The sequence below is a fragment of the Podarcis gaigeae genome, assembly GCF_964106915.1.
Source record: "Podarcis gaigeae genome assembly, chromosome: 17".
Lineage (NCBI taxonomy): Eukaryota > Metazoa > Chordata > Lepidosauria > Squamata > Lacertidae > Podarcis > Podarcis gaigeae.
In genome coordinates, this window is record NC_139694.1 from 29565299 (window position 1) to 29589975 (window position 24677).

At 44.0% G+C, this 24677-nt stretch overlaps 1 protein-coding gene across 3 annotated transcripts in view; it reads right to left on the reverse strand.

Moving 5' to 3' along the window:
• Nucleotides 1-24677, reverse strand: part of GLIS3 (GLIS family zinc finger 3) — a 186956-nt gene that overhangs the window by 18330 nt on the left and 143949 nt on the right. For all 3 annotated transcript variants that reach the window (XM_083718651.1, XM_083718650.1, XM_083718649.1), the window contains 3 exons: nt 20915-21056; nt 11222-11390; nt 2479-2663 (listed from right to left, as the gene is read on the reverse strand). In XM_083718651.1, coding sequence (XP_083574777.1) covers nt 2479-2663; nt 11222-11390; nt 20915-21056 — 496 coding nt within the window. The remainder of the gene's footprint in view (nt 1-2478; nt 2664-11221; nt 11391-20914; nt 21057-24677) is intronic.

Consider the following 24677-nt stretch of genomic DNA (forward strand, 5'->3'; position numbering starts at 1 on the left):
GTTCCGGAGGTCCATTCTTAACCTGAAACTGTTCTTAACCGGAAGCACCACTTTAGCTAATGGGGCCTCCTGCTGCCACCATGCCACCACTGCACGATTTCTGTTCTCATCCTGAAGCAAAATTCTTAACCCAAGGTAATATTTCTGGGTTAGCCGAGTGTGTAACCTGAAGCATATGTAACCCGAGGTAAAGGTAAAGGTAAAGGTAAAGGTAAAGGGACCCCTGACCATTAGGTCCAGTCGTGACCGACTCTGGGGTTGCGACACTCATCTTGCTTTATTGGTCGAGGGAGCCAGCATGACTAAGCCGCTTCTGGCGAACCAGAGCAGCGCACGGAAGCACCGTTTACCTTCCCACCAGAGTGGTACCTATTTATCTACTTGCACTTTGAGGTGCTTTCGAACTGCTAGCTTGGCAGGAGCAGGGACCGAGCAACGGGAGCTCACCCTGTCACAGGGATTGAAACTGCCAACCTTCTGATCGGCAAGTCCTAGGCTCTGTGGCTTAACCCGCAGTGCCACCCGCGTCCCTAACCCGAGGTACCACTGTATATAAATTATGCCAGTTAAGCTTGTTTATCTGAGATACTTTCTTTTGTCTCTGTTAGTCAGGGCAGGATGAGACAATTGGCTTAGGCAGCAGGATTGGGGATTGCAGGATTGCAGTGGCAGACCTTGTGCCTCAACTGTCAGCAGCATCCTGTACAACACCACAATCCAACACCCCCAGCCTTTCGCCTTCTGTTGGGCACCACAGTGGTGGCCCTTTCTGTAGCATCCCATGTGACTGAACTCACCATGCTCCTCTAGGTCCGTTTCGTCCCTGGCCTGGCTACTGAACCAGCCCTGCAGCTCTTGCTGCTGCCTGCGAGAGGCTTCTGTGGGGCTCTCCTCCTCTAAGGGCCAAGGGAGGGATCTTCCTCAGAGAGAGGCATTTGGGGTAACTAGAAATCCTCCTAAAAAGTTGCTTTGTGTTTCAAGTTACAGGGTACTCCCCCAGCCACCTTGCCCAGAATATAGTGGTACCTTGGTTGTCGAACTTAATCTGTTCCGGGAGTCTGTTCGACTCCTGGAACAGTTCAAAAACCAGGCACGGCTTCTGATTGGTTGTAGGAGTTTCCTGCACTCAATCGGAAGCCGCGTCAGATGTTCGGCTTCCAAAAAACAGTCACAAACTGGAACACTCATTTCTGGGTTTGCGGCATTTGGGAGCCAAAACTTCTGAGTACCAAGGCGTTTGACAACCAAGGCACTAATGTACCTCGCTCTGAGGCAGGGAGCAGGGGGAGAGGGCCAGCTAGCAGGGTCATTGCTAATGCAATGACAAAAGGGGAAAAAAGAGCAGGGGAGGGAGCTGAGGATGGCATCCAGTATCCAGTGCAGTGGGATGTGGCCTTGCCCTCTGATCTCCAAAATCCCCACCGAATCCCTTTCTGGTTTAAGATGTTTTGTCAAACATTGACCAGATCCTTTTTCCAATGCCACAAGGAAGAAGAAGAAGAGTTTGGATTTGATATCCTGCTTTATGACTACCCAAAGGAGTCTCAAAGTGGCTAACATTTTCCTTTCCCTTCCTCCCCCACAATAAACACTCTGTGAGGTGAGTGGGGCTGAGAGACTTCAGAGAAGTGTGACTGGCCCAAGGTCACCCAGCAGCTGCATGTGGAGGAGCGGGGAATCGAACCCAGTTCCCCAGATTACGAGACTACCGCTCTTAACCACTACACCACACTGACTAGGAACATGCTTTTTAAAAAATGAAAGGGGAAGATGATGGAGTTTTCGGAGCTAGCCGACCTAACTGAAAGAGTCCACGACTAGAAGGAGGAGGAGTATCAGGAAGAATGGACAAAATTTAATGATTATTTAGTTAAATATGTAAAATTAAATTAATTGAAAATAGCTTGCAGATATTTAATTGGCTTAGGATTTTATATAAGTTAAGTGATGAATCAATATGTTTAATTTTAAAATTAAAAGATATAAGGATGTTAATGTTTTGGTTAAATTTCATAAGAACTTTGATTTGGAAAACCGTTAAAAGGAAGTGCATGGAAATTCAACCAAGGGGAGGCGAGGAAGCCATTTAAGAATGTTAATAAGTGTAATTTTAATAAGGTTATGATCCATGTTTGTTTGTTTATTTGTTTTGTTTATAATTTTGTGGAAATCAATAATTTTTTTTATTAAAGAAAAAAAATGAAAAATGAAAGGGGAGACTCTGAGGATGCTTTATGCTTTGCCTATACCAATTTTGTTCCTTTCTGGAGAACAGCTTTGCTAAATATTTAAAAACAAAGTGCATGAACTTGGAATACATATTCAAAGGGACACGACAGCTCCTTGAAAAGCCCAGCCTACACTTCTCAGCTTCATTAGATGAGGATATGGAGGCAAGTACCTTAAGCACTTTGGAACATGGCAGTTTGTCTTCTGAGCATGAATACAGAGGAATATGGAAGCAGTTTGCTGCCTTACCTTGGATCTGGATGCTGTTTGGCTGAAACGACAGGTTTGCTGACGGCTCATATGCCTTCAAATGGGTTCCTCCAAGTTGGTGGATGCTGGAAGCCTGTGGTATCTTTTTCTGTATCAAAGGAGGAGGAGCAGAAATTCTCCTCGGGCTTATATGATGTGGAGAAAAAGAAGCAGAAGCTGAAAACCTGAAGAATAAAGGGGGGGGACAGGAATATAGATGGTCAAAAGGGAATGTTAGATTACTTTAGTTCCAGATACATTTTGTTCCGTGCCATAGACTGCAAAATGACGATTTGTATGCACAGTGAAACAAAACCTATAATATAGACCTTAGAATGTGCCACCCGCTAGGAAGTTACTGTATTTTTTGCTCTATAAAACTCACTTTTTCCCTCCTAAAAAGTAAGGGGAAATGTGTGTGCGTCTTATGGAGCGAATACAGGCTGTGCAGCTATCCCAGAAGCCAGAACAGCAAGAGGGATTGCTGCTTTCACTGCGCAGCGATCCCTCTTGCTGTTTGGCTTCTGAGATTCAGAATAATTCCCCCCCTTGTTTTCCTCCTCCAAAAACTAGATGCATCTTGTAGTCTGGTGTGTCTTATAGAGCGAAGAATACGGTATATGGCATCAGCTGCTGCAGTGATAAGGTGCAAGTGTATCTCAGTAAAGTCAGGACCCCCCCCCCTTCTCCTCCAAGGCTCACCTGATGCTCTCAGATGAGGAACTCTCTGCCATGGCATCTTCACTGCACAGTTTTCACTGCAGGATTACGCAAACATTTTGGAACTGCAGACTCCATTCATAAACTGCCCAATGCAGAAGTTCGAAGTATTACAGTGTAGGTTTACCGGTCGTTCAGACCAAAATACTCTGGGATTCATTTTTACAATTTTTGCATTTACAGGGAAATATTATTGATTAGCTTCTAGGGAGCTGGAACAATGCACAAATGGATGCCTTTCTTGTGTAAAGAATTATTTGATGTTATCCTCTGGTGTGTGTGCAGGGGAGGGGCTGATACAAAATTCACCTGTGAAATCTAATCAATGAAAAATGGCTTTAACTGTCAGCCAACAGCAGAGCAGAAGGGAGACAAATCCTTTAGAACCCTTTACATGAAAGCAGAGTTTTAAAGATTTCAGATTGGATTTAACATCTAAGAAAAGCTTGCAAAAGATAATACAATGTTTTGTATAGCCAGACAGATCTCCCTTTTAGTAGACTTTAGTGGTCTTTATAATGATTTATGAATCGTTTCATGAATTCCTGGCTTACTGAAGTTGGTGACTATAGCACCTACTTATACAGCCTGCCATCTCACAAAAGAAAAACTTGGCCGTGTTTCAATCCAGATTTGTCCCCAAATAAATCACAGCGTGTTACTGGGGGAACAGCAAATTAAATTTTGTGTATGCAACAATCAATACCAGCTTGTAACCACCAGGAAACCACCACCAGAAATTGTGGCCATGCCATGCAGTCTAAGCAGATAATCACAAGCTGGGTTATGAGAGAGACAGAGAGAGAATTCTGTCTTCAAAGGCTGGGGAAGATCAGCTCAGACAAAGCGATTGCCCTCTTCTCCCCTGTCCAGAGCCTCACTCTGCAGTTAACAATGCAACCAGCTGTGGGTGGCTGCAATAAGGAGCCTCATTAAAGCCCCCACACCCAATAATGCCTAACATTCCTATCCCTAAACCCACTTAGCTGGGCGTAAGTCCCATTGAATTCAACCTACTTCTGAGTAAGTATGCTTAAGATTGTGCTGTAAGGCAGAATCATTGAGCATGTCCAACATTTCACATATGAAATGAGGGACACCCTTGTACACTAGGGACCTATAGTGCATATAGGACACTCCTCTGTTTGATGGAGTCCCTATCTGAAGGGCTGTTTGCTCCAAGTCCAGGATGAGGAGAAAAAAACATAATTAGGGAAAGCAGGAGCCTTCAAGTTGCCCATGGAGAACAGACTGAGCAGGCATGCTGTCCTCCCCACTATGTGAGATGTACTATATTTCTATTTAAATGAAAGTAACTATTTCTACAAAGGTCCGTATAATTAAAGCTATGGTTTTCCCAGTAGTGATGTATGGAAGTGAGAGCTGGACCATAAAGAAGGCTGATCACCGAAGAATTGATGCTTTTGAATTATGGTGCTGGAGGAGACTCTTGAGAGTCCCGTGGACTGCAAGAAGATCAAACCTATCCATTCTGAAGGAAATCAGCCCCGAGTGCGCACTGGAAGGACAGATTGTGAAGCTGAGGCTCCAATACTTTGGCCACCTCATGAGAAGAGAAGACTCCCTGGAAAAGACCCTGATGTTGGGAAAGATGGAGGGCACAAGGAGAAGGGGATGACAGAGGATGAGATGGTTGGACAGTATTCTCGAAGCTACCAGCATGAGTTTGACCAAACTGAGGGAGGCAGTGGAAGACAGAAGTGCCTGGCGTGCTCTGGTCCATGGGGTCACAAAGAGTCGGACACGACTAAACAACAACCATTTCTAAATGTTCATCTATACATATAAATTATCATGAGCAAATATGTTTTCATCTTTGTCCTCTTTTCTGCTGATGCCTAAGTCGCCAGCCTGTTCTGTACCACCCATCTTCTCACTGCAGCACTTTCGCCCCCCCTTCCCTCCGCTATGATTGTCCAACTGGGAATCTGAGCTTTGAGTCTCATGTTAAGTTCTGAAGTAGTGAGACATCACAAAGCAAATCATTCTCATGTCAGCATCTGCTTGGATAACTTTTGAAGTATGTGAAATAGTCTGGAGGTGAATTTTGAAGGAAAAAAATCTCAAGCTTTATTTGGAATAAGTAGCTGCTTCTGGGACAATGAGGTAGTTGAGGGGCTTTTAATCTCAAAAGCAGAAGTGGATGGTTCATTGGAGCTCCCAGAAGCCTATGTGTGTGTTTCATATTTGCATCCAACCCACCGTCCAGATTGGGGAAGCTATGGCCCTTGAGATGATGTTGAACTCCAACTCCCATCAGCCCAAGCCAATAAGGCCAATGCTTGGGGAGAATTGGAATTGGAGTCCAAAAACATCAAAGGTTTCCCAGCCCTGATTTTCACACAATGAAAGCAGGCTTCTTCAGCCAGATGGGCTCCTTGTCTCTGAGTGGCAAGGAAATGTCAGATTATCTCCCTATTGCAATAATGGCACACTCTGGCGCATAAATGTTACTACCAGAGATCCAGAACAATGCACAGAATAGTTGGTTTTCTTTAACTGCTGATCCACTTGAGCTTTATATCATTCTTCCCAGCACTTTACTTGCCTGAAGGAAACCATTTCAATAGAGTGCTCTGCTGAAGTCCTATAGAAGCAACTCTTTATTTTACAAGCACAAGAAATGTGACCGTCCCTCATTGTACTTGTAGGCAAGAAGAGGTTGGTTTATAGGCCCCTGGGAAGAATTTCCTTCTGTGCCTCAAAGGGAGATTTGCTTACTTATTGCTATGATAGAAAGCCTGCCGAGACTCCTGTCTCTGTCTCAGCTTCTGCTCTTCAGATTGTGCTTCTCTTCCTGGAAGCCTTAACTGCCTGCTCAGACATTTCTGGAGAGTGTACTGGAGCTACAAGAACTATACTTGGTGTTTCGAAGGTTGATCACCACCCACTCGGTTTTCTTGTGCTTGTGCCTTGAGAAGGATTTCGTTTTCTCTGAGCATCCTAGTTGGGCAATCATAGTGATGTTCTTTCCCTTTAGATTCTTACCTTCACAAAAGGTAATGCCTTTGAGAGCCAGTTAGGAGATCAGCCCTTCTAATATTTCCATTCTCTCTCTCTCTCTCTCTCTCTCTCTCTCTCTCTCTCTCTCTTTCTCTCTCTCTGAAAAACAGTGGCGCGGGTGGTGGTGAGTTGTTCTTAACCCTTTCCTCTAACCTTTCCAGATAAAATATGTCCTCTTCTGGCTGCTGCCCTGTGATAATAAAATTTAAACTATTCTCCACCCTGTCAGGGCAGCCAACATCCAGAGACGTGCATATTTTCACCAGGAAAACTGCTTAGTATTGGGGTGGTAGCATCTCCAGGTATCCTGTACGTCGCCTTGAGGTGCCATTAATAGATAAATAATAACAACAATCCCTTTAACTCAGGGCTGACTCGCCTTTTTAGACCTGAGGGCTAATTATACTGCAAGCTGCCATCAGCATCTATTCAGTGAAACTGCAGAACAGAACTGTGTAAAATAAATCAAGTACAAATTACAAATGAATAAAACCACTTCCTCTTCAGTCCTTCCAGCCTGATCAAACTGGCTCTCTCCCATGGCTACTTTTCATTACAAACAGTAACATCTCTGAGACTAACAGGAGCGATGTTTAGGAGATCTAGTCATGGAATCTCCCGAGAAACATGTAGTTTGGTTCTCAAGCTCAGTTCAGAGTCAAAGGCAAAGAAAGAAAATTTGATACTAACTTGCTTACAGATGAGCTATTTGCGGAAATATTAGTATCAGGGATTTGTGCAGTTTGACTTTTGTAAACACAAAATCTCCGAGGGAAAGAAGCAAGAGCAAAGAGCCCCGTTTTCTTGACAGTTGAACCTATATTAGAACAAGCAGTAATACATACCATAAAATGAATACCGGAACATAAAACTGCTGGTATTTCTCGCTCTCTTTAGAGAATTGTGACATTAAAAAATGGGTTTAGGAAAACATTTCGTTATGATAGCTTGGTTTCATCCAGGCCCAAGCTTTGATTTATTGATCCCCGTTTCCTCAGTGTCTGCCATTTTAGCTGAGAGACAATTCCTCAATAAATAGAAAAAAGAGACACCGTCCCTTCACTGCCTCCCAGACATGAGAGGAAATTGCTATGCTGACCCTAAAATCACATTGCAATAAGATGTTGAGTGTAGATTTTCCTATAACAAGTCATTTAATTTTCCTGTGATTTGTACTCTGAAAGGCTTCTGCCATCCAACTATCCTTCTCTACACAACCTGAGAATGGGCACTAATTAGTGCTCCTCTTCTAGGATTGATGTCATCAAAATAAAAAGGAGCTATAAATAATACTCCATACTTATGTTTAGACATATTCCTCCTGATGTACCTTCACCCGTATAATTTTCTCCTGTTTCCTCAGAGTCTTTTTCTTATATATTTGTCTTGATTTTGCAGCTCCATATTCCAGTAATCCCTCATCTACTTCTCAGTTCACTGTCTACTATTTTTTCCCTTCATTTTCCTTTGTAAACATTAAATAATTGAAACCATTGCTATGGATGGATGTAGGAGTGCAACTGAATGTCTTGCCAGGATTTCAGCTCAACTTATTTTCTCTCATCCATCCCACCACTATGTCCAAGACCTGCATGGCCTTTTCTGATGGAGATGTTACAGAAAAATGGAAATGACTGTCATCAGCATACTGTCCCCAAACTCCTAATGACTGATCCCAGCAACTTCATATAGATATCAAATAGTATTGGGAATAAAAATTGCATAGCTGCCAGGGGCCAAATAGCACTCTTCCAATGCACTCTTTGATCTTGGTCGCAGAGGTAGAACTGGAATCATGGCAACACAGTCCTCTTGGATACCATGGTCAAAACTATCTCTAAAGCTGCAGAGAGATCAAGAAGCAAGGTCACTCTTGCCTTGTCCATCTCTCTGTCAAGGTCACCCATCAGGGTGATCAAGGGCAACTCAGTCCCATGGACAGACCTGAACCTAGATTGGAATAGATCTACATACTTCATAAGATCCAAGAATGCTGACAGCTACCCTGCACAACCCTGTCCACCATCTCCACTCCCCACCCCCGCAAAGGGCTTATTGGTCAATAGTTGTTCCAGACCAACCCTTCCAGGGCTGATTTCTTTATGAGTTGTCGTCAGATAACTGGTGGGAACTGCACTGGCATCCCCTGTACTAAACCAGAGTCAAGTGTTACAGCTTAAAAAATGTCTCCCTTTAACTGGATTTTAGTTGAACCTGCTGTCCAGACTTTGCTTTGAGACTAGCCTATTTTATCTGCTGTACAAACAACTTCTGCAGGTATCCTAATGCAAACATAGGTCTATCGACCTTTTTTAAGAAAGAGAACAGCAGCAGAACTGCACCACCACCAACAAAGCAAAGCCACTTCCCTCTGTTAAGTTGTGGGTGAACATATAAGACGACACAGCGATTCTTCAAACAGCTCTTGTTTATTCACAGGCCAGGACTGAACTGAACTAGGACTTGCAGGATTATTCCATGAAAGGTAAAATGGGGTAGGGACACATGCTGCCCTGATTATCTGGATAAGCTTTCCAAGATAGGATGGAGCAGGACATAAGGTATTACACACCTTATCAGGAAATGTTGTTTGTGGTACATCGCATACAATGGTACCTCGGTTTATGAACTTAATCCATTCCGGAAGTCCGTTCTTAAACCAAAATTGTTCTTAAACTGAGGCGCGCTTCCCCTAATGAGGCCTCCCACTGCCGGTGCCCTTCCACCATTCGGCTTCCGTTTGTAGACCAAGGTAAAGTTCGCAAACCGGGACACTACCTCTGGTTTTGCAGAGTTCGTAAACTGAATAGTTCATAAACAGGGCTGTTCTTAAACCGAGGTACCACTCTACTTAAATTTAAGGTAAGATTCTCAGGATGCTAAAAAGTAGTTGATTTGCCCACAATAAACTTCTAGTTATGAAGGTCTCTCTCAAACTAAGTATAAAAATATTTGGGAGATAACCAACACCATTTAATAAAATGAGAACTATATTAGGGAGGTTCTTTTTGTTATGCAAATTTGGCACCAGAGAATAATTTCTAATATTTCAATTTCTCTGGAATATAAACTTACACTAAACTCTTAAATATAAATAGATTAATAATAATTCTGCTGGTCTGAAAAAAGATTCAGTACGGCAAAATATGTTCCAGTTGTTTATGGTTATACAGGAAAAGCGGTTGATTTAAGAGGCATATATCAAACATTCTATTTTAGAAAAAGCAGTTAATTTTTTATTATGTGATACAGGAAATTTCTCATTTAATCTACCTGGAGGAAATAAATGGTTGCAACTTATATCTTTCCAAAATTGTTGCCTTTAATTATATGTCTTGCAGATGAAAACTGAATCTAGGAAAATGCAGTTCTACCTTGCTGTGATGTCTAACATTCCAGACATAAGTAAAGATGTGAGATCACAATCTAATGAGCAACAAATAGCTGCTCACAGCCTAGAGTAATCTCTTACAGCTGCCTTTTGAATGCATAGCTATGTAACATTTATTAGCAGATTGCATATGTATATGATAAAACCAGCTGTGTATTACAAGTGTGGCTTAATGATGACAAAGCAAAAACTTTTACAATGCCATTCTATGCATGACACACTGTTCAGCCACAAGGCAGATTTAAACCCACCGAAATCCATTCAAGTGTGTTAAACTCAGAACTAGTGCGGGGGGGGGGGGGGGGAGGACAAGGATTTATTCCATGCTATTTAGGGCCTCAGGGGATGCAGGTGAGGTGGCACTCTGGTCTAAACCACAGAGCTTAGGGCTTGCTGATCAGAAGGTCGGCGGTTCAAATCCCCGCAACGGGGTGAGCTCCCGTTGCTCGGTCTCAGCTCCTGCCAACCTAGCAGTTCGAAAGCACGTCAAAGTGCAAGTAGATAAATAGGTACCGCTCTGGTGGAAAGGTAAACGGTGTTTCCGTGCGCTGCTCTGGTTCGCCAGAAGTGGCTTAGTCATGCTGGCCACATGACCCGGAAGCTGTACGCCAGCTCCCTCGGCCAATAAAGCGAGATGAGCGCCGCAACCCCAGAGTCGGACACGACTGGAAAAATGGTCAGTGGTCCCTTTACCTATTTAGGGCCTCAATATATTGTGATTGAAGGTTTGGTGAGTGAATGAGCCAGCAGGCTTTGGAATAGGAATGTCTTCTATTTTAAAATCTGTCTGACATTGTCATTGGTTGTTTTTGGCATCCGCTGAAAACCTGCCTTTTTAGGCAGGTGTTGGTGATGTGGGTCTATGATTTATTTCTTCTGCATTAAGGAAAAGTAGTTAAACCATATATATATAGAGAGAGAGAGAGAGAGAGAGAGAGTGAGTTTTATTGTTTTTGATGGGATTGTTGTATTGCTTGATATTATATCTGATAAGCTCCATCCTTGGATCATGTAAAAATGAAAGGAATAAATAAATCACAGGACTCCCAGCTCTGTCCACCATCAGAGGGTGGCAGTCCAGCTGGGTTCAGGAGGAAAGGTGGGAGGCTGCCATTAATGCCACCCCCACCAGCATCTGTTACCTGAGGCAGTAGTCGCACTCCATCTAATGGTAGGACTGGCCCTGCCCAAGAAATTATTAATCTCAGAGGTTTGGTAGGTTCTGAATTTGATGGTGTGGTGGATGGTGATCATCGTTTAAGCAAATTTAAGCTATGGGACAATTGGAGTCATCACAAATCAGCCATATAGCAGATTGGTAGTAAATGTGAACAAGAAAGATTATATGTCAATTAGTTTAAGGAATGTCCTTATTTTAAAGTGTGGTCTCTTATTTGTGAATATCAGAGCTGTACAGAACACATCAGACATCTTTTACTTGCATGCAATGCACTTCTTTAGAAATGTAAGGAATTTCAGTGGTTTTAGACACTAGGGCTCAGATTTTTCATTGTTTTGGAAATCCTGAGCCAGCATCGCAAAGACGACTCCCTTTGGTCTGGTTAAGTGAGACAGGACAGAAAAAATACCCCCCATTCGTGGCCTTACCTCTCTGTTTCTGAGTCCCCTGTTGTGAGAGGGGGCACCTGGGTTGGTGGGTTGTGGGGGCTGCCGTGCACATTGTGTCCTGAAGAAGCTTGGCTCACCGAGTGTGATGGGGGCAGGGAGCCCGTAGCAGCTCCATTTTGACTAGCGTGGGTGTTGGAGAACAGGGCTGCTGCAAGGAGAGCAAAAACATTCACTTTTAGGACAGGCACACATCTTCAGATTCCTCAAGTGAGCATCTTAATTCAGTCTTCGGCTGCAAATAGGAGGTTTTGCTTTCACTACACCAGGAGTTTTAAACATGAGTAAGATGATGGGACGCGGGTGGCGCTGTAGGTTAAACCACAGAGTCTAGGACTTGCTGATCAGAAGGTCAGCGGTTTGAATCCCCGCAACGGGGTGAGCTCCCATTGCTCAGTCCCTGCTCCTGCCAACCTAGCAGTTCGAAAGCACGTCAAAGTGCAAGTAGATAAATAGGTACCGCTCTGGCGGGAAGGTAAACGGCATTTCTGTGCGCTGCTCTGGTTCGCCAGAAGTGGCTTAGTCATGCTGGCCACATGACCCGGAAGCTGTACGCCGGGTCCCTCGGCCAATAAAGCGAGATGAGCGCCACAACCCCAGAATCGGTCACGACTGGACCTAATGGTCAGGGGCCCCTTTACCTTTACCTTTAAGATGATGTTTACCCCTTTGTACAGCAAGGCAAACCTCAGCCACACAGTCTTATTTCTACACTGTCTCCCCCCACCCTGGGAAGAGCCAGTGTGGCTTGAGGGTTAGAGCATCAGGCTATGACCTGGGAGACCAGGGTTCAAATCCCCATTCAGCCATGCAGCTTGGGCCACCCAATTACTCTCAGCCCAACAACAGGATTGTTGTGGGGATAAAATGGGGAGGTAAAAGGTAAAAAGGTAAAGGACCTCTGGACGGTTAAGTCCAGTCAAACTTGACTATGGGGTGTGGCTGCTCATCTCCACTTTCAGGCCAAGGGAGCCAGTGTTTGTCCACAGACAGCTTTCATGTGGCCAGCAGGACTAAAATCACTTCTGGAGCAACAGAACACCGTGACGCAAACCAGAGCACACGGAAACGCCGTTTACCTTCCCGCCGGAGCGGTACCTATTTATCTACTTGCACTGGTGTACTTTTGAACTGCTAAGTTGGCAAGAGCTGGGACAGAGCAATGGTAGTTCACCCTGTCATGGGGATTCGAACCGCCAACCAAGAGGCTTGGTGGTTTAGACCCCAGCACCACTGGGGAGGAGAACTATATAAGCCACCTTGAGCTCCTTGAAGAAAAACTGGGATACAAATGTAAATAATCACAACAGCAATGAGAACATCAGCAGCAGCAACAATAATAATAATAATAATATTCTCTCCATCTTGGCAAGTAAGCAGTACAGTATTGTGACAGTTAAAGGACACATCTAGCCAGGCAAAAGCCCAGGGAGAATCCAGAGGATCAGATAGAGAGACTGGGAGGACCCCACCAAGCCTCTGGGTTGAAGGTCCCCCCTCCCTGCTATAAAGTCCTTTTGGAGGAGCAGACTGAAGTCTTGTGGATTAAAGTGAGAGAGGAATTTAAAACCACCTTTGTCAGAAGCGGACTGGACTTATACAGGGGTCCAGGGATTCTCAAGTACTTATTTTCAGTAATCCTTAAAGATAGCTTTTATAAAATCTTACGCAGGTGATATAATACACTAAAAAGGATTAAAAGTAGATATATCAGCATTTGAGATAATTGCTGCTGCTGTCTTCTGTGGGGCACAGGCTAGATTGTGTTAGGATAATTACTGGAAATTGATATTAGAAAGTATTTGTGGGATAATAAGCTGTACATAGCCTTTATCACTAACACGCTGCTTATTGGCATTGTTAAAAGAGCAAGGCATGTTTATCTGGTGCAAAATCTAATTAACAACTGCTACAATATGTATAGTAAAACTGGATGTCTGTAGTCACGCCTTCAGAAAAGGATCATAGGGAACAATATTTATGAGCAAACCAACAGCATTAAAATGAGTGAGAGAAACTGGCTGCCCCCTTTGTAAAGATGTGTGGATATTGGAATGTGACCGTAATGGGTGAGCAGCAACGAGGTGCATTCTGTCTTTGATAGTTCCGTAACGGACAGTGTATTTCACTGTGGTTTTAATAATAAAATATGAAACCATGACCATGAAGATCCAAGAAGCATTCTCTGTAGAGATGATATTGCTAAGTTCACTAGGTGGGAGAGCTTTCACCAAGCCTGGGGCATCCTCCAGATGTTCTGATCTCCCCACAGCCCCAGCCAGCGCTGCTATCCAAAGCCATCTGCAGGGCTTTGTCTGCCAAAGGTGGATGTAGTGGAATTACGCTACGATTCCTACAGCTGATGAACTGAGTATCTGAAGAGCCCTGCCAGATCAGGGTAGGGGATGCTCTTGCCCAAAATTCTGCTTTCATCAGCAGCCAGATGTTTCTGGAAAGGCCACAACTAGGCATGAAAAAGATCAGCTCTCCACCAGTGCTGAACTGGGCAAGCATATTGGCAAGGCTGCCACAGCAGTGTCTCACCTCTCCAAAAGAGTATGGGAGAATGTGATGCTACTGTCCAAACCCAAAAGGAAGAGCGTTATATTGAAAGATCAGAACTCCTATTAGAATAAACAAGTTCCGTTATAATTACTGAAATACTAAATAAGATGGATAACAATGTGTAACAGAAAAAGAAGCAGAAAATTGGTTTAAAAGTATGTGAAAGAAAGTAATAGAAGTGGAAAGAAATAGCAATTGAGTAGATTGGAAGTTTATCACAGGGGTGGGCTGAGGGGTGAGGGATGGTGGTGGGAAAATGAAATATTTGTGGGATTGAGTGTGGATATGTATGAATATTCTTAAGGATTGTATGAAATGTATGTTTGTATATTCGTAACATGTATGTATTAATTTTGAATAATTTTAATAATATTTTTTAAAAATAAAAATAAAATAAAAAAGGAAGAGTGTTGAGCATGTTGCTTTATGGAACTGAGTCCTGGGCAACAGACAACCATCAGAAGTGACACCTCAACACCTTCCACATGTCCTGTATCATAAAGATTTGGAGTATCACATGGCAGGACAGAGTTTCAAACAAAGATGTGCTCTCCCAAGCTCACATCCTCAGCATGTTTGCACTCCTGTCTCAGCGACGTCTACACTGGCTTGGTCATGCCCACAGAATGGAAGACGCCAGGATCCCCAAGGATGTGTTTTATGGGGTGCTGGCTTCAGGCTTCAGACCAACTCTGCATTACAAAGATGTCTGTAAACATGAAGACATGAAGGCTGGCCACATCAACTCTGCCAGATGGGAATCCCTTGCAGGCGACCTCAGTGCCTGCAGACAGGCATTCAAGTCATGCATTCATAGCAGTGACTGTCGGAACCTCAGCTCAGCCAAGCTGATAAGGCTCATCTTTGGAATCGCCTCCCGACGTGTTTAACGACCTCGGGCCTTTGATGAGGCTCCAATGCACATACTCCTAGCAGAGTTCCCAACACAGGGAAGGATGAGACAGTATGAGCTACATTGCTATGCTTTATTTTCTAGCTATGCAGAGAGCAAAGAAATATACATCCTCTCCCTGTGAGAGCAGAGAGCAACTGAAACAAAGGAACAAAGGAAACTGGAAACCACTAACGTCACATCCCGTCTCCCTTTCCCGTGAGACTGCAAGGACTCTGGAATGTAAACAGAGTCCTGTGACTCCCAGCAGCTGCTCAGTGAGAAACAGAAACTAACAGTGACCAGAGGAGAAATAACCGCTGGGTGGAGCACAGAGAGAAGAAATGTCATGGGACGTCTGCAGCAGCACAGCCAGACACTTTCATCTGCCCCAGCTGCAACTAAACATGTCTCCACAGCCACAGCAGACACTGCAACCTTCCTACAGTTTGACTCCCTCCCCCCAAAGGCACCCTCCTCCATCGTCTCCTGAGATGGATGGATGCCAGAGACCAGACCTGCACATAGAATTCCAGAACTGATAGAGCCATCGTGGGGAATCCCTAGCCTACCAAGGGCAACATGAGCCTCCCTCTAGAACTACCTAAATTGTTACTGCAGGACTTAATTGCGTGGCGAGTTCCCGCCTCCCCCCAATAGTAATAAAGACACGTGGCACCATTGTATTAGGTTAATGGGCTAAAATTGGCTACAACTTTATTGGTTACACGCACTGGTCCTATCCGACTATCCGGCTTCAGCCTGCTTGCATGAAGGGTTAACACCAGCAGGGGGAGCCCTGCTGATGCACATCAACTAGGGACTCCCCCGGGGTCACCGCTCAAGGGCGCGCTTTAAGCCCTGACCTCCATAGGCTTTGGATGAGGCCACATCCCCCGGAATCCTTTACCGGACTACCCTTCAATATTTGGGGGAGGTGATGGCGCTCCTCCCTCCCAGCACATCTAAATAACAATACCCCTACCAATGCCTAACCACCAAAACCAAAGGAGTTGTTTGCTATGAGGTAGGCGAAAAACCAAATGGCCGGTGCCAATTTGCCAAGTGGAAGAAATTCCTACCAGGCCCCTTAACGGTGACCAACCCAGGTCCATAACAAGGTCAAAAGAGAAACCTTAAAGGACAGGCGGGTGGGAAATAACAGCAGCTGCGCAGGAAAAAGAGGGAGATCCCGGGGCCGCACTCCTAGCCACACACTCCTAGCCAGCTGATTGGCTGGCTCAGGGGATGACACGGCCTGAGGATTCCCCTGATCACACGGGGGCTGGAAACCAGCCTCCGCATGTGTTGGGGGCGTGAAGCCTGCTACCTCACCTCCTCCTGATGTTTGCAAGGCTTATACGCATTTTACTTATTAATATTTTATGAATACATTGATGGCCCGTTTTAATCTATTTAATTGCTCCCATCTCTTCATTCTCATCCCAACGGCTCCTTTCCTGCACCTTTGGAAAACTCGAGGCCTATAGTGTTGTAATCTCTTCAAAAGAGAAATCAGCCATTTGGGAAGATAATAGCTCTCTGCAGTTTTCATCTTATCCTTGTGATGTTTATGCTGCAGCATTTAAATCAACAGAACGTTTCTGCATTGAAGCTAAAATTATATATATAATAATTTGTATTTAAATGACAGTAACTGTGGCAGGAAGAATGATGCTCATCATATAGAGGCATCGAACACAAGGGCTGTCCACCTGAAACAGGGCTCCTCACATGCATTGTGCTTATGAAGTTTCACATTTATACTTCCCAAAAGCTTTTAAGAAGAAATCATGTAGAGGTGATGGACGGCGTCACCTTGCACACAATTAAGAAATGAGAGTTTGCATTCTCAAACTGCTTCCAAATTCCAAATTCTCCAAATCAAAGCTTCTTTTTTTTAAAAAAAAAAGTTTCTTCCCATCTTAGCACAGAAAGTACTCTGTAATTTAAAGAACCTTTCTGAAATGGAGAATTGCCACCTTTCCTCCTGCAAACTACCAATAATGTTGTAACTCATTTCCATGGGTATATTATTCTTAAATTATGGTTCTCTGTCAATCTTTTTCACATAAAAAAAGACATCATCTACCTCCATTTACAATAATCAAAGTGCAAAAGTGTTGCCGACTCCCCACTTAAATGTCTAAGCAGCCATAAAATGGGGCTTTCATAGGCCGAAAAATCCTGCTCAAACTGGGAGCCTTCCAGTTGTGTCTCAGGGCTGCAGGTGGACTTAAACAAATCAGTGTCAAAATAAGGGGTTGGTTTGGGGTTTTCCGATGTTTTGTTGTTAAATTGATAGAGGAATCAACTCAGAGCTGTGCTGTGCATGATGACATTGTACTGTGTTACCTGTACAATTGTGTGTGTGTGTAGCTTTTTAAGTAGGGATGTGGGTGGCACTGTGGGTTAAACCACAGAGCCTAGGACTTGCCGATCAGAAGGTTGGCGGTTCGAATCCCTGCAATGGGGTGAGCTCCTGTTGTTCGGTCCCAGCTCCTGCCAACCTAGCAGTTTGAAAGCACGTCAAAGTGCAAGTAGATAAATAGGTACCACTCCAGTGGGAAGGTAAACGGTAAACGGTGTTTCCTTGCACTGCTCTGGTTCGCCAGAAGCGGCTTAGTCATGCTGGCCACATGACCCAGAAGCTGTACGCCGGCTCCTTTGGCCAATAAAGCGAGCTGAGTGCCGCAACCCCAGAGTCAGTCATGACTGGACCTAATGGTCAGGGGTCCCTTTACCTTTACCTAGCTTTTTAAGTGATAGACACACAGGGCTCCTCCCATATGGACTGGCATCTTGACGAAGGTGAAAAAGGTTGACCCTTTCCTTCCATCCTGAAGTACCAGTGAAAATCACTCCACCAGATGCCATTTGCCCTGGAAGTGAAGATGCTACAGGGGCCATAATGACAATCTATTAAAATGGACCTTCCTTCCAAGAACAAGTGTTTCTATTCAACAACAGCAGCTTCTCCCAGGGCGGTGACATGGTGTCTGCCAGAGTGGGGTGAGGCTGGGATTGTTTTATTATTATTATGCTATGCAAATTATGTTTTTAATGTTGTACACCACTCTGGGATCTGCCAATAAAGGGCGGTATATAAAGTGATTAAAATAAATAAATAAATAAATAAATATCTGAGGATAAATCTATTTGTGCTGTTGATTGATTAATCTATTTGTTGTGGATGAAGTTGACTAAGCAACTCAAATATTTAATTATGACATGCAAATATAATTTGAATATCCTTTTAGTTAAAAAGAAAGAAAGAAAAAGAAGTCATTGTTGTTTACCTGGCCAAGTAACGCAGGAGTTAGGATTAATAATATATAAAAGTAGTATTTGTTCTTATATAGTTCACTAGCAGGACAAAAATATCCAAAGTTCCATTTCCAGATTCACCCAGGAATACAGCTGTGCAACTAAAACTAAAGCTGTTCTATTCAAATCTGTAGAACTGTTTAGGATCTTGTGGGCTATGATTTTTAAATTGCATTGGCATAAATGACTATAAATATTTCCTTTTTACATAAGACAAGAACTCAGAAGGCAAACGACAATCTTCTGAACCAGATAAGAGCCAGCAATCTTTTGAATGGCAGCAATCTAATGTAATGACCTTCACTTTTAGCAAGACAGATTTTAATCCAGATCCCACAATTTATTGCTTTGGGGATTCTGCTGGCTCTTAATCACAAAAGCAATAAGAGTTTCCAATATGTTCATCTGCCTCAGTTAATCAATTGTTCCAGCTGCCAATCACTAGAAATATCTGAAGGCAAACCTAAAGGATATCAGCCAGCCAAAGAAACAGCTGTGACCTCCTGGGACCAGGACGGAGCTCCATCGCGAACTTCACCCTTTCCTCCGGCATCTCTGACATGTTCTATATTGTTTCACAGCAGGTCCCCCATTATTGCTATGCATGCTAGCAGCATGTAGGGATTTTATTGGTGCTTTCCCCCCTCTTGTAGTTAGTTTTCAAAATGATTGTGAGGGTCGCAGCAGAGACTATTCATGGGGATTATAAAAAGCTGGCTAACTAAAGCAGCGAGGGGTCCAATGAATCTTCAGTCGTTATATAATAACATTTTTCATGCGTCAGCTTCCTCACTATCATCAAGTTGTCCTGGGTGCATTGCATATCCCTCATTTGATTTTAGCCAGTTTAGTCTGGCACCAGCGGGAGGGAAAGAAAACAAATTGTGTCTGTATCAGTTAACCCATCATTTGATACTGAATTGCTCTTTACTGCCGCTAAATCTGTGACCAGTTGCAATGACGGACAGGGTGTGCTTACTTTTAATATTTGCATATAAGGGGTAATTTAAACAAGTGCAGTTTTTTCTCAGCCCTGTATAGTAACCTGCAGTGACCCAAATGACCTCCTCCATAGGCATTAAATATAAAGTAAAGGCAGAGTATTGCCATCCTCCTTTGGAAGAAGGGCCATGAATCGGGATAAATCACATGCCCTACCTATTACAAGTCCCAGATTCGCTCCCTGGTGTTTCCATGTAGGGTAAGGGTGGGAAAACCCTGTCAGAAACTCTAGGTAAAGGTACCCCTGCCCATACGGGCCAGTCGTGTCCGACTCTAGGGTTGTGCGCCCATCTCACTTAAGAGGCCGGGGGCCAGCGCTGTCAACAGACACTTCCGGGTCACGTGGCCAGCGTGACAAGCTGCATCTGGCGAGCCAGCACAGCACACGGAAACGCCGTTTACCTTCCCGCTAGTAAGCGGTCCCTATTTATCTACTTGCACCCAGGGGTGCTTTCGAACTGCTAGGTTGGCAGGCGCTGGGACCGAGCAACGGGAGCGCACCCCGCCGCGGGGATTCAAACCGCCGACCTGACGATCGGCAAGTCCTAGCGCTGAGGTTTTACCCACAGCGCCACCCATGTCCCGTCAGAAACTCTACTTGCCTAATTAGTGCAGATCATAATGAGCCAGATAGATTAATGGTCTGGCTCAATATAAGGGAGCTTTCTATGATTATGGTGCTGGTCCCGGGGGTTAATCAAGAGGCAAGGTCCAGGTCCAGTCTGTGGATGATGAAGCAATATGAAGGCAGTCCGTAAAAGTCGAAGCTGGGTGCTGGGCAGGGTTCAGGCAGGGACTGACAACCACTAACGTTGCTCCCGCAACTTGGGACTGGGGCTGGCTGGCTTTTATATGCCCCGAGGCATAGGGCGGCCCCGAACCTCAGGTGACTCGCCTCTCCTGGCCTGGAGGCGAGCACTCCTCCTGCGGGAACTTAGTTCCCTCCGCCTCTCTGCCCTGAGCCTCTGCAGCTCAGGAGAGGCTGGAGGGTTATTGGACCCAGAGGCAGCTTCACCTTTCCCTGACAGGGCTGGGAGAGGAGCACCTGCAGACAATGGGTCCTCCATCACCTCAGGAGCCAGAGCAGACTCAGCTGGTGCCTGCACCTGAGGATCCAGCACAGGTGAGGACCCTTCAGGCTCAAGCCCCAGCCCCGGCTCAGCTGGTTCTGGAGGGGGGGTCCTGTGCAGGCTGGGATCCCTCAGGTTAAGCATCTGAATCTGAATCCCAGGCCATCACAATTATGCTGAGAAGAATTCAAGTCTCAGTCTAGTTTTTCCCCCCCCCCATTTACCTTCTCTCATTTGTTACATCTCCCATCCTTTTGGAAGTCTGTACTCCTTCAATGCCTGCCATATTCCTAATAAAATCACTGTTCCTAAAACCACAGAAGGGAAGGGAATCCCTTTTATTTCCTCCTCCAAGCAACTTTAAAGGCACGTATATCATGCATATATCCACTCAGGAGGGGCTTCTATATCTGTAATTCCATCCATGTCTCTCAAAAAGAGAAAAACTTACAGCCTTAAAAATGTTTTCCCATAATAGTGATAGGGGTGCCTGAAGCTTCATTTTTGGCTTTGAGGCCTGGATTAAACTGAATTAAGATGTTTTCCAAGATGATACCGTAAACTCCCTTTGGTTTCTTGCGGAAATTGCTCTTAATTTTCTCCCTGTAAATTTAATTGGGCTTTACAGTTCTTTCCTTTTTCGTGATCCTACTTGTATCCTTCATGAAACTTTCATACTGACTCCAGATTAAAATTGTTTTGTGTTTATTGTCAGTTCATTTTTATTGTCCGTTCCTTTGCTTTTATGGGCGACAAAATTATTTCCTGGAACCTTACCCTGTACATAACGTTTCTTTCCCTTTCCCCCCTATACCTTACCTGTGTAAATGTCATGCACAGGTCCTGGAGATTGTCTGACGGTGCTTTCAGAAGTGCCCTGGGGAGATGCAGGAGGTTGGAGAGGCTGGATCGTGAGACAGTCATTGAGAATGTCCTGGTCAAGCTCTAGACTTGAACGCAACTGAAATACAAGCACAGAAAAGAGAAAAACCATGTGTTACAGAGAAACAACAAACAGCATAATAATGAAACATAATAATATAATTCTGTTTCAGTGATAACAAAATGAAATCAGAAGATTGCATTACATCCCCCCCCCCCCATGTTTTAAAGACCAGGAGCGAGCATGTACCGTATTTTTCGCTCTATAGGACGCACCTGACCATAGGACGCAGCTTATTTTAGAGGGGGAGAACAAGGGGGAAAAAATCTTCCCCTCTCTGCGCAGCGCCCCTTCAGCGAAGCGGCAGGAGAAACGGAGCCCCTTCCATTTCTCCTCCCGCTTAGCTGAAGGGGTGTTGCGCTTTAGCTGAAGGGACATATACCCTTCAGCGAAAGGAACCTGAAGCCTCCGGAGGCTTTGGGTTCCTTTCGCTGAGGCCTGGAGAGCAAGACTCTCCTGGCTTCAGTGAAGGCAACCCGAAGCCTTCGGAGCACGGCAGGAGCGCTTCCACTGCGCTTCGAAGTCTTTGCGTTGCTATCGCTGAAGCCAAGGAGCCTGCATTCGCTCCATAAGACGCACACACATTTCCCCTTAATTTTTGGAGGGGAAAATGTGCATCTTATAGGGCGAAAAATACAGTAATCCCAACATTTGGAGCATAACAAATGCATTTGCTGAGAATGGTGAAAACGGCATATTGACGCTTATGGACAGCATAAGACAGAATGACTTCGCAGTCTATCCAACTGGAACAAATTATCAGAGTATCCCGGTAAAGGGGCTTAGGGGGGAAGTTTTGTTTGAAGGCCAAGATGGTTGCTAATGGACCTCAGAACTCCCCCAAAGAGCATCCTAGGGAGTTCTCCCTATTTGATCTGCATCCTAGGGGGTTCTGATGAAGAAATCAACTAGAAATTGGGTTGGTTGATTCCGCATGCATCCCCAGTGCCTATACCAAAGCCTTCAGACATCTGTAATCAATAAAGTTGTGGCCATTTCCATCCCAAGCTGTTGTCCTGTCTTGATAGCTGCTCTCACACTCCTGTCCCCATTTTGCTAAGAAGCAAAACCAGAATTATGTACGATGAGTTCTTGTATCTTTTCTCGTTTATCCCTCATGCGTCTCCCACCTCCAGGACCCAGATGTTTCTCATGCTGTAACCATGAACTCCACTCTGCCTTGCTTAACAGCTATTACTGCTATTATCCATGTATATTTCTAAGGTCAAAGGTATCTACATTTTCCCCATCCAGATTCTTAGAATAAGTAGTGAAAGTGGCACTAATTGCCATGAAATATTGTTCAAAAACAATTAACCTTCCCAAGAAAGATTTCAAGGCTACATTATTTATCCTATGTTTATATTTGCCTTTAAAAAGGTTCCTTTACAACTCAGCTTGCCAGCAATGTATCTATTATTATTATTATTATTATTATTATTATTATTATTATTATTATTCTGTATAGAGCTGATCTCTTTCCTTTATCAGCATCCCAGCTATGTGTAATTGGATTCAGAATATGGGGGAAAGGAGGGATAATAAAGAATGAAGCAAAGTGTGGTTTGAGTTTTTGCATTTTTTAGGAACCTGAATGAAATGCTTTGAAATGCTGATTGGGAATACACACACAAAATAGATTTGTTTCTCAAGTCACATGCAGGCTGCGAAAAAGGATGTGGTTTCCTATATGCATATATTTTAAGGACAAATGTGAATAGTGGTAATAAATGTCCAACGATCCACCCTATCACATTGTTTGCAAAATAAATGACATGTTTGTGGTGCTGAGGGTAGGAAAAATTGCTTGGAATCAGAAATGCAGGGGGAAATAACCCCTCTACCCCATAACTTCTCTGCCCCAAATCTCCCCCTCCCTAATCCGCTTTTATTACACTTGCAACATTTAGTTAGACCTGGAAACAAACCAGTGCACTGGTTAATTGAATTCTGTCCATGCTCAAGCTTGTTTGCTGTGATTTTACAGTTGTAATACTGTCTTTGATTCATGAATATGAAGTCAAATATTGTGTGTTCTTAGATGAAAAATAATCCGTCCTACAGATTTGGCCTGTGACCAAAATCTTGCCCAATTTGTGCCCATGGAAATATGTTCCATAATACACTAGTAAGTGATATATTAACCCAGCCATCAATCCTGAAATCTGCTGCAATGTTTCCAAAGTACTTGCACTGAATTTAAAGATATAATAATGGTATGAACCTAAATGTTTCGCTCACTGTATTTAATGGAGTTGCTCTCCAGTATTCTGCACACGTGATCTACTTGCTTTGAAATATACAATACATTGTTTTCATGCGAGGTATTCAGATCGTCCTTTTAATATGACAAACTTTGCATCTGGAACCTGAGCAGTTCCCAGGAGCAATGTTATTCTTACTTAGGTACAGCAGAAAACAAGGCACCATTTATAGCGAGATATATACATGCACACACGTGCTCCCCCCCCCTTGACAGTTCTAATGCTTATAATCTCTTAGGACAAGAGAGGGAAACTCAACTCCCATCATTTCCTCATTTCAGGTATGATTGGATAATCACCCAAGATTTAGCAAATCAAGGGAACGTAATTGAAAGGGAACAAGGCCCCTAAATCCCTCAATTTGCGGCTACATTACGTTTGAGTGCAAGAACAGGCATTCAGTTGGTCGGAGGCATGAGATGCTTCCAAAGGAAAAGGTTCTCCATCAAAAGACCTTTTCTTTAGCACTTTCCTTATCGCTGTTGTTTATCAGACTCATGTTTTCTTCATGGACACCTTGGTAGTCATCATTGTTCCGTGGAAATCAGATGCCACTAAAATATGCTTCTGAATAAGCTCAGCCAGGAGAAAAATAGCTTGATGTATGTACACCCACGCAGATAAGCTTGCTATCAAAACATTTTTGAGAGAATAATGGTGCCTTCGATAGCTAGACTCATATTTCCTATTATTGTAGCATTTCGGAATCCATCTGAAGCCTGACATTAAAGACACTTGAGAAGCATTTTGGAGTCAGAGAGACGTGCTGTAAGGGTGCAGGTGATGGCCTTTCCTGTGGCTGCAGCATTAGGTAAAATAACCTTTTGCAGACCTAGTCCCAAAGTTTGGAATGATAGTCAGAGGAAATCCTGAATGAGAGTAAGACCTCCAAGGATGCCACAAAACTCCGGCTGCATCTACAGAGATGGGAGAGCCAAACAAGCCCTCATCTACCCACAGATATATACTCCTGGGAAACGACATCTTCAAAACACTTGCCCTGAAGCTGAGATCCCATATGAGCTGGAAACAGTATCTTGCTTGTGGAGGTCCCCAAGCCACCCCTCAAAATAATTCACAAATCACACATAATTTTTGTTTAAGGTTTTTGGCATAATTTTGGCCACAACTTTATTAAAATACATAATCTGTGAGTGGTTGCTTAGGCATTGGTTATGACTATCTGTCCCCCCACCTGGGACAGAACTGACTTTCCTCGGAAGCCAGTGAAGGGAAAACAATGTTGGGGATCAGTTGAGCTGAGCGACAGTCCCTCACTGCTCACCCAACCAGTTCCCCGAGGCTTGCCAGCCCTGGTCTCATTTCAGGGATTGGACGAAATCGTGGCAAGCCCCAGGATTCCTTTAACTGAATT